The sequence below is a fragment of the Coregonus lavaretus genome (genome assembly GCF_964263955.1).
Source record: "Coregonus lavaretus genome assembly, chromosome: 23".
Lineage (NCBI taxonomy): Eukaryota > Metazoa > Chordata > Actinopteri > Salmoniformes > Salmonidae > Coregonus > Coregonus lavaretus.
Genome location: NC_140010.1, coordinates 5454261 through 5464619, shown reverse-complemented (window position 1 = coordinate 5464619; position 10359 = coordinate 5454261). Strand labels below are relative to the sequence as shown.

The window sequence follows — 10359 nt, the reverse complement described above, 5'->3', positions numbered from 1 at the left end:
CACTGAACAAAATTTGCTTAGCAGGATTTTCATTTTCCTACATAGTTAAAAGTTAAAAACATGATGCTACATAAGGCCAGCACACATTAGCAGATCCCCACTGCAGCCTCTGTCCTCTTCTCCCACTTATGATCCCCTCAGTGAAGCTGTCCCTGAGAGTGTGTTCAGCAGAGGAGGCTGGTGAGGGGAGGACGGCTCATGATAATGACTGGAATGGAGTGAATGAAATTGTATCAAACTCTTGTAAAATCATTCCACCCAAACTATGATCACATCCTCCGATTTAAAGTGCTACCAGCTACCACTGGTGTTCAGTCACACCGCTGGGAAGGGCTGAATGGGGGACACAGCCTGGTGGGGGACACAGCCTGGTGGCCTACATCATCAACAGTCTCTCCATCCTCTTCTCACCACAACCAACCTGATGAATGGCAAAACGCGGGCCAAAAACACGTTGGTTTTATCAATAAAGAAGCATTTTATCAACTTCCACTGTCCTCCAAGAATTGTTGAATTTCTTCTTCTCTTCACAACCATCGTCAGGTTAACTTACACTAAAACAGTCCTTTAGCCTTCTTTAAGTTCACTTGCTTCCACCCTGGTAATCCATCGTACTCTTCTCTCTTCATGTCCAACGCTTTCTGCATGGGGAGAACATAATCAATTAATACAATGAGAGATGGAGTGAGTTGATACATTTTCACATTGGCTGAACTCAAAACAGGGCAATGTCAAATAGTGAACCGTCATTTTTTTTATCAGGTTGTGGTCCCACCAGAGTTCAAAGTTCAAAGCGAAACACAGTTTACACAGAAGTAGTTAACCTTGGGAGTCCATGCTACAAAGACAGAAGTGATCCACAGTGTTCCTCCTCGCTGTGGAGAAAGAAAGGAAAGACAGGTGGAGAGAGAGAGAGATAGAGACAAGCAGGACAGCCCAGAGGACGAGAGGAGTGAGTCAGTGAGGTCAGAGGTAAAACACAGTTCAGTGAGGATGCTGCACTATGGTTCAGGAAGAACAGTCTGATCACCAGTGCTCATTCATCATAGTCCTCAGCCCAAACAACTCACCTTATCTGAATCCGCTAGAACCTAGCCTGAAAGGTGAGAGGAGGAGTTAGCTTGGACTCTAGATCCTGGGTATTGGTCACAGTTTATTACAGTGCTATTAGACGTCAATTGTCACGCCTCCTCCTGTTCCCTCCCTCTGGCGCTCGACGTCGCTGGTCTACTAACCACCGGCCCTGACAACTATTAATATGCACACCTGCTCTCCATCATTATACACACCTGGTCCCCATCATTACACACACCTGCTCTCCATCATTATACACACCTGTTCCCCATCATTACACACACCTGCTCTCCATCATTACACACACCTGTTCTCCATCATTACACACACCTGCTCTCCATCATTACACACACCTGGTCCCCATCATTACACACACCTATTCTCCATCATTACACACACCTGGTCCCCATCATTACACACACCTGTTCTCCATCATTACACACACCTGGTCTCCATCATTACACACACCTGTTCTCCATCATTACACACACCTGCTCTCTATCATTACACACACCTGCTCTCCATCATTACACACACCTGGTCCCCATCATTACACACACCTGTTCTCCATCATTACACACACCTGCTCTCCATCATTACACACACCTGCTCTCCATCATTACACACACCTGCTCTCCATCATTACACACACCTGCTCTCCATCATTACACACACCTGCTCTCCATCATTACACACATCTGTTCTCCATCATTACACACACCTGCTCTCCATCACTACACATACCTGTTCTCCATCATTACACACACCTGTTCTCCATCATTACACACACCTGTTCTCCATCATTACACACACCTGCTCTCCATCATTACACACACCTGTTCTCCATCATTACACACACCTGCTCTCCATCATTACACACACCTGCTCTCCATCCTTACACACACCTGTTCTCCATCATTACACACACCTGCTCTCCATCATTACACACACCTGTTCCCCATCATTACACACACCTGGTCCCCATCATTACACACACCTGGTCCCCATCATTACACACACCTGGTCCCCATCATTACACACACCTGGTCGTCATTCCCTCTGTGTTTACTCCCCCTTAATTTAGCCCTCAGTTGACATCAGTCATTAGGTACTATTGTTTTCTCTAACATTCTGTACGCTTCTCATGTTTGTTCATCTGTATCGGTTCTTTATTAAAGCTCACCTTCTGCACCTGCTTCCTGACTCCCAGCGTATATATGTTACATCAATAGCCAGGGAGCGTAAAGTAATGATGGTAAGAGAATCACATCAATGACATTAGGACCTGTGGGTATCAACCATCTCAGAGTAGGAGTGCTAATCTAGGATCATGTCTTCCCTGTCGTTATTCATTGTGATATTGCGTCTCCTGAGTGGCGCAGTGGTCTAAGGCACTGCATCGCAGTGCTAACTGTGCAACTAGAGATCCTGGTTTGAATCCAGGCTCTGTCGCAGCCGGCCGCGACCGGGAGACTCATGGGCGGCGCACAATTGGCCCAGCGTCGTCCAGGGTAGGGGAGGGAATGGCCGGCAGGGATGTAGCTCAGTTGATAGAGCATGGCGTTTGTAAGGCCAGGGTTGTGGGTTCAATTCCCACGGGGGGCCAGTATAAAAATAAAAATAAAATATGTATTCACTAACTGTAAGTCGCTCTGGATAAGAGCGTCTGCTAAATGACGTAAATGTAAATGATATTAAGTGTCAAACTGATCCTAGATCAGCACTCTGAGATGCATGATACATACAGCCCCTGGTCTCACTCTCATTGGCCAACTGATCCTAGATCTGGGTCTTCCGAGTGGCGCAGTGGTCTAAGGCACTGCATCGCAGTGCTAGCTGTGCCACTAGAGATCCTGGTTCAAATCTAGGCTCTGTCGTAGCCGGCCACGACCGGGAGACCCATGGGGCGGCGCACGATTGGCCCAGCGTTGTCCAGGGTAGGGGAGGGAATGGCCAGCAGGGATGTAGCTCACTTGGTAGAGCGTGGCGTTTGCAACGCCAAGGTTGTGGGTTCGATTCCCACGGGGGGCCAGTATGAAAAAACTATCTCTGTTATTGGCCAACTGATCCTAGATCAGCACTCTGAGATGCATTATACATACAACCCCTGGTCTCGCTCTCATTGGCCAAGCATCTCTCTGACCTTCAATCCTCATTGGTCAGACTGTGGGGAGTGGAGCTGACACCCAGGGGGAGAGAACTCATTTTTTGAGTACACAGAGAGAGCTCCGATGCTGGACCACACTCTGTCCTCTGTCAGTGTGCGTTCTGTGTGTGTGTGTGTGTGTGTGTGTGTGTGTGTGTGTGTGTGTGTTGAATTCTGTAAATAGAGATAAACACACAGGGAGGGAGATGGCCTCTCTCTTGTTGAATAGTGGGTGAGAGGGAAGAGGAGTGCTTTTAAGAAATTGAGATTCTCCACTGAAAGCGCTTTTAAGTCCTGGACTAGGTCTAACATTTGTCTGAGAAACCAGCTCATTAAATCTGAAATCAAGGTCTCCTATTCTCTCAGCGTGTGTTAGAACTGAATGGTCATTGATCAGGGGGTGTGTTCTCACCTCAAAGTCCTGGTCTGATAGGTAGATCTCCAGGCGGAGGGGGTCGACGCCCTCAGGAAGTGGGCGTGCCAACAGCTCAGCCAGGGGATAGGTGTTCTGGCACAGCCTGGCCAGCACATCCTCCACCAGGATGATCTGGTTACACACCTCCACCTCCTGACACACACACACACACACACACACACACACACACACACACACACACACACACACACACACACACACACACACACACACAGAGAGAGAGAGAGAGACACACACACACACACGCACACACACACCCACACACACACACACACACACACACACACACACACACACACACACACACACACACACAGAGAGAGAGAGAGACACAGAGATACTATCAACTCGAATAGTCCCAAAAAGGAGGATAAGAGTACTGTATATTTCAACCGGTCATGTGGGTGTTTGGATGTATGTGTGTGGATATGGGTTGTATGGCCAGAGAGTGTGTGTGTGTGGGGGGGGGGTGGGGGGGTGGGGGGTTGGTGTATGGTTAATGTGTGTATAGCTGTGTGGGTTAATATATCGAATCAAATTGTATTGGTCACATACACATACAGCGCCTTCGGAAAGTATTCAGACCCCTTGACTTTTTCCACATTACAGCCTTATTCTAAAAATGATTAAATCAAACATTTTCCTCAGCAATCTACACACAATACACCATAATGACAAAGCGAAAACAGGTTTTTAGAAATGTTTGCAAATGTATTACAAATAAAAAACAGAAATACCTTATTTACATAAGTATTCAGACCCTTTGCAATGAGACTCGAAATTGAGCTCAGGTGCATCCTGTTTCCATTGATCATCCTTGAGATGTTTCTACAACTTGATTGGAGTCCCTCTGTGGTAAATTCAATTGATTGGACATGATTTGGAAAGTCACAGACCTGTCTATATAAGGTCCCACAGTTGACAGTGCATGTCAGAGCAAGAACCAAGCCATGAGGTCGAAGGAATTGTCTGTAGAGCTCCGAGACAGGATTGTGTCAAGGCACAGATCTGGGGAAGGGTACCACAAAATATCTGCAGCATTGAAGGTCCCCAAGAACACAGTGGCCTCCATTATTCTTCAATGGAAGAAGTTTGGAACCACCAAGACTGTTCCTACAGCTGGCCGCCCGGTCAAACTGAGCAATCGGGGGAGACCAAGAACCCAATGGTCACTCTGACAGAGCTCCAGAGTTCCTCTGTGGAGATGGGAGAAACTTCTAGAAGGACAACCATCTCTGCAGCACTCCACCGATCAGGCCTTTATGGTAGAGTGGCCAGGCGGAAGCCACTCCTCAGTAAAAGGCACGACCGCCCGCTTGGAGTTTGACTCTCAGAACATGAGAAACAAGATTATCTGGTCTGATGAAACCAAGATTGAAATCTTTGGCCTGAATGTCAAGCGTCACGTCTGGAGGAAACCAGGCACCATCCCTATGGTGAAGCATGATGGTGGCAGCATCATGCTGTGGGGATGTTTTTCAGCGGCAAGGACTGGGAGACTAGTCAGGATCGAGGGAAAGATGAATGGAGCAAAGTACAGAGAGATCCTTGATGAAAACCTGCTCCAGAGTGCTCAGGACCTCAGACTGGGGTGAAGGTTCACCTTCCAGCAGGACAACGTCCCTAAGCACACAGCCGAGACAACGCAGGAGTGGCTTCGGAAACAAGTCTCTGAATGTCCTTGAGTGGCCCAGCCAGAGCCCGGACTTGAACCTGATCGAACATCTCTGGAGAGACCTGAAAATAGCTGTGCAGCAACGCTCCCCATCCAACCTGACAGAGCTTGAGAGGATCTGCAGAGAAGAATGGGAGAAACTCCCCAAATACAGGTGTGCCAAGCTTGTAGCGTCATACCCAAGAAGACTTAATGCTGTAATCGCTGCCAAAAGTGCTTCAACAAAGTACTGTGTAATGGGTCTGAATACTTATTTAAATGTCATATTTCCATTTTCTATTTGTAATAAATTAGCAAGAATTTCTACAAACCTGTTTTTGCTTTGTCATTATGGGGTATTGTTTGTAGATTGATGAGGGAAAAAAACAATTTAACAGATTTGCCAGTTCTTGCTGTGAGATGTTACCCCACTCTTCCACCAAGGCACCTGCAAGTTCCCGGACATTTCTGGGGGGAATGGCCCTAGCCCTCACCCTCCGATCCAACAGGTCCCAGACGTGCTCAATGGGATTGAGATCTGGGCTCTTCGCTGGCCATGGCAGAACACTGACATTCCTGTCTTGCAGGAAATCACACACAGAACGAGCAGTATGGCTGGTGGCATTGTCATGCTGGAGGGTCATGTCAGGATGAGCCTGCAGGAAGGGTACCACATGAGGGAGGAAGATGTCTTCCCTGTAACGCACAGCATTGAGATTGCCTGCAATGACAACAAGCTCAGTCCGATGATGCTGTGACACACCGCCCCAGACCATGACGGACCCTCCACCTCCAAATCGATCCCGCTTCAGAGTACAGGCCTCGGTATAACGCTCATTCCTTCGACGATAAACGTAAATCTGACCATCACCCCTGGTGAGACAAAACCGTGACTCGTCAGTGAAGAGCACTTTTTGCCAGTCCTGTCTGGTCCAGCGACGGTTGGTTGTGCCCATAGGCGACGTTGTTGCCGGTGATGTCTGGTGAGCACCTGCCTTACGACAGGCCTACAAGCCCTCAGTCCAGCCTCTCTCAGCCTATTGTGGACAGTCTGAGTACTGATGGAGGGATTGTGCGTTCCTGGTGTAACTCGGGTAGTTGTTGTTGCCATCCTGTACCTGTCCCGCAGGTGTGATGTTCGGATGTACCAATCCTGTGCAGGTGTTGTTACACGTGGTCTGCCACTGCGAGGACGATCAGCTGTCCGTCCTGTCTCCCTGTAGCGCTGTCTTAGGCGTCTCACAGTACATCTGCAGTCCTCATGCCTCCTTGCAGCATGCCTAAGGCACGTTCACAAAGATGAGCAGGGACCCTGGGCATCTTTCTTTTGGTGTTTTTCAGAGTCAGTAGAAAGGCCTCTTTAGTGTCCTAAGTTTTCATAACTGTGACCTTAATTGCCTACCATCTATAAGCTGTTAGTGTCTTAACGACCGTTCCACAGGTGCATGTTCATTAATTGTTTATGGTTCATTGAATAATCATGGGAAACAGTGTTTAAACCCTTTACAATGAAGATCTGTGAAGTTATTTGGATTTTACGAATTATCTTTTAAAGACAGGGTCCTGAAAAAGGGACGTTTCTTTTTTTTGCTGATAAAACGATTGGTTTCCCGCCATTGTGTGACAAAACTGTACATTTTAGAGTGGCCTTTTATTGTCCCCAGCACAAAGTGCACCTGTGTAATGATCATGCTGTTTAATCAGCTTCTAGATATGCCACACCTATCAGGTGGATGGATTATTTTGGCAAAGGAGAAATTCTCATTAACAGGGATGTAAAAAAAAATTGTGCACATAATTTGAGAGAAATAATGTATATGCGTATGGAACATTTATGGGATCTTTTATTTCAGCTCAGAAAAACATGGGACCAACACTTTACATGTTGCATTTATATTTTTGTTCTGTAAAGATATCTTTGTTAGAAAGAATGCTATGTTTCCCTTGACGTAGTAATGCTGGATGTAAAAAATGTCCCAATTTACCCAACTCTCTCCTGTGGTCAGAGTGTGTGTGTGTGTGTGTATAAGGGGGTTGTCAGGTCAGTGTGGCGAATAACTCACCCTCTCAGTGATCTCTGCGATGTCCTCTCTGTGCTCCCAGCTGGGGAACATGTTGGTGAAGGTGAGAGGCTCCAGACCAGCATGGATCAGATACGACTTCTGCTCATTCTTCTCTGCAGGAGAAAGTCAGCACGTTTAGCAACAAATCCTAACTAGATACATGCCCTTAGTGAAAAGATTCACACGATAACAGTACAATGAAACCAAATGGGCTTGAAAAGATAGAACAAAGAGTTTGTGTGCTTGACAATCAAAGGTCTGTGGGTGCAGGGTTCAAAGGGCATATAAACTGGAAAAGGAAAACCTGCACTTAATGAAGTAGTGTTTAAGATGTAATGTTCTTGAAAAGATAAACATCAAGCACCTTATCCTAACTGAGAGAGGCCAGAGATGATGACATCATCAGGTATCCTACCTTTGCAGTACTGCAGCACCGTTTCCATGGCACACTTCCTGTCCATGTCCCATCTTATCCTGGCGGAGCCGGAGCTCTCGCTGTCCTGGGGCCACCAGCCCTGCCACAGGTACACCTCATGGAAGTTATCCACTAGGAACAACGCTACAGGAAGAGGAAGTGATGTCATAACATTAATATACTGTCCTGAGGCCACCAGACCTGCCACAGGTACACCGCATGGAAGTTATCCACCAGGAACAGAGCTATACAGGAAGAGGAAGTTATGTCAGAGCAGCCATTTTGTACACCAATATTCCAACAGAGAGGACAACTCCTTAATGCTGAGTGCCAAGCAGAGAGGCTTATACACTCACCAGGCTGGGAGGCTTGGTACAGGTCCTTACAGAACTAATGTATTACTATGGTATAGTAGGACTCACCAGGCTGGGAGGCTTGGTACAGGTCCTCCTGTAGGAAGGGCAGAGAGCTGACCATGTCTGGAGCTCTGGAGGGGTGGAAGAACTCTGTAGCCACAAACTCCCCTGAAGAACTGCTCAGCTTGAACAGCCGAGGGGTGAAGTTGAATTTACCCGGATCTAAAACAAGAAAATTCATGCTCAGTTTTAACATTAACTAACTGTACCTAAACCTGGATAATCAGTTTGCCATATTGTGAGTTATTTCAGTGTTTGTATATATATATATATAACAGTACTATACCTTGCAGCATGCAGTCGTAGGCTTTCCTGTCTTTCTTCCCTACAGCATCCCAGAATCCCGTGGGCTCTGATCCCTCGTCACACTCTGTGATGGTCACCTTACTGCTGCTGTGGAGCCCCGTCTCCAACGGACATCTAACAGACAGTAGCCATGCTTCACATCACACATCATAGCCACATATACCGGCTGTCCCAAATGGTACCCTGTTCCCCATATAGAGCACTACTTTTGACTACAGCTGTATGGGCCCTGTAGTGCACTATATAGGGAATAGGGTGCCATTTGGGACGGCGACATACCGTATTACACATTTCATTACACATTTAGACAAGAGTTTTTCCTGGTCAACTACCTGGCATAGTACATGGTCAGGAAAAATGACTAGTCCCTGGTCAAAAGTAGTGCACTATTTAGACAACAGGGAGCCATTTGAGAAGCAGACTCACTGTTCTTTGATCCTCTGTGCGGCGGTGAGGCCCACCAGCCGTGTGTGTTGCTGGGCCTTGCAGCCGTGCCACAGGTAGATGAGGGCCTTGTTAACGTTGAGGAGGATCATGGAGCTCCTGGAGCGAAGGCTGCTGCAGTGGCTGACTACCTCCAGTAGGTGGCCCTCTACAGGGACCTCGCCCCGCACGCAGTACAGACGCCACTCAGCTGGAAGAAGAAGAAGGAGAAGAGGTGCGTGGTCAGTATGATACATACACACAGGTCGTGTTCCCTGCTCATGAGCTGCATTGCATCAACTAATCGTCTGTGCCGTCAGGCCCCAGATTGCTATAACGTGGTTAGATTATATGTAAAACACCTATCCAGGCGTTGTTAGATCTGGCATGCATCAGCAACGTAGTCGCTCAGGAACGTACTCATACACACTATTGTCCTGATCACAGATACCAGTGGTGGCAGCTGAGGGGAGTACAGGTCATAGTAATGGCTGGAATGGAATAAATGGAATGGAATCCAACTCATTGGAACTTCCATTCCAACCATTAGAATGAGCCGGTCCTCTGATTTAAAGTGACACCAGCCACCACTGGTACAGAAGACGGGCTAGATCCTCCCTTACTCTGCGTGTTCTCCTCTTCCTCCTCTCTCTTCCCACCGTGTATAATCATCCCCCCGTTGAAACACTGCAGGAAACAAGGAGGCTCCTTCCCCTGCTGGACCTGGACCTGTTGGGGACAGCGACAGGGACACGGCTCACACATGACATATGCATCTAGGGTTGCTCTCAGATCACTGACAGTAGATACATGTATACATGGAATTAGGCTGCATCTCAAACGACACCCTGTTCCCTTTATAGTGTACTACAAAAGTGTATTTCCTACATAGTGCACTCTGGTGTGGTATGGGGGTTCTGGTCAAAAGTAGTGCACTGTATAGGGAATAAGGTGCTATTTGAGACCCAGCCTTATTATTTAGGGTTGACAGTACCTGTGCCCCTCTCTCCTCCTCCAACTCCACTGTCATCAGTGCTGACGTTCCTTTCTCGCTCACGGTGGAGTTCCGTCCCTGCCAGAAGAAGTAGCAGCACTTTTCTTTGCCAGGGCCTGCACTCCTCTGCTCCGGGTTCTGCCTCCTCCCAACTGCTGCGCTCACCATGTACTTCCACTTCACAACATACGTGTCTCCCTCATGGAACTGGCCTATACTCTGCTTGGGCAGCCGGCTGGAATAAGAACAATACAAATAGTTAGAAATAATTCATTGGATTTATATAGCACTCATAGTAGCGGTAGGGTTGCAAAATTCAGGTTACTTTACCAAAATTCACAGGCTTTCCAGAAATCCCTGTTGGAGGATTTACGGATTTCCTGAAACCAGAAATATTCCAACCGGGATTTCTGGAAAACCTGGGAATTTTGA

The 10359-nt window shown here is 47.4% G+C and overlaps 1 protein-coding gene across 1 annotated transcript in view; it reads right to left on the bottom strand.

Annotated features, from left to right (window-relative positions):
• Nucleotides 1-554: 554 nt before the first annotated feature.
• The window catches only part of LOC311150658 (uncharacterized protein), a gene marked incomplete at both ends in the record, with an annotated part of 102723 nt that continues 92918 nt past the window's right edge, over nt 555-10359 (bottom strand). Inside the window, 9 exon segments of the mRNA XM_084188156.1 lie at nt 555-641; nt 3633-3782; nt 7374-7486; nt 7789-7932; nt 8211-8366; nt 8491-8624; nt 8937-9144; nt 9557-9662; nt 9928-10162. Coding sequence (XP_084044282.1) covers nt 555-641; nt 3633-3782; nt 7374-7486; nt 7789-7932; nt 8211-8366; nt 8491-8624; nt 8937-9144; nt 9557-9662; nt 9928-10162 — 1333 coding nt within the window.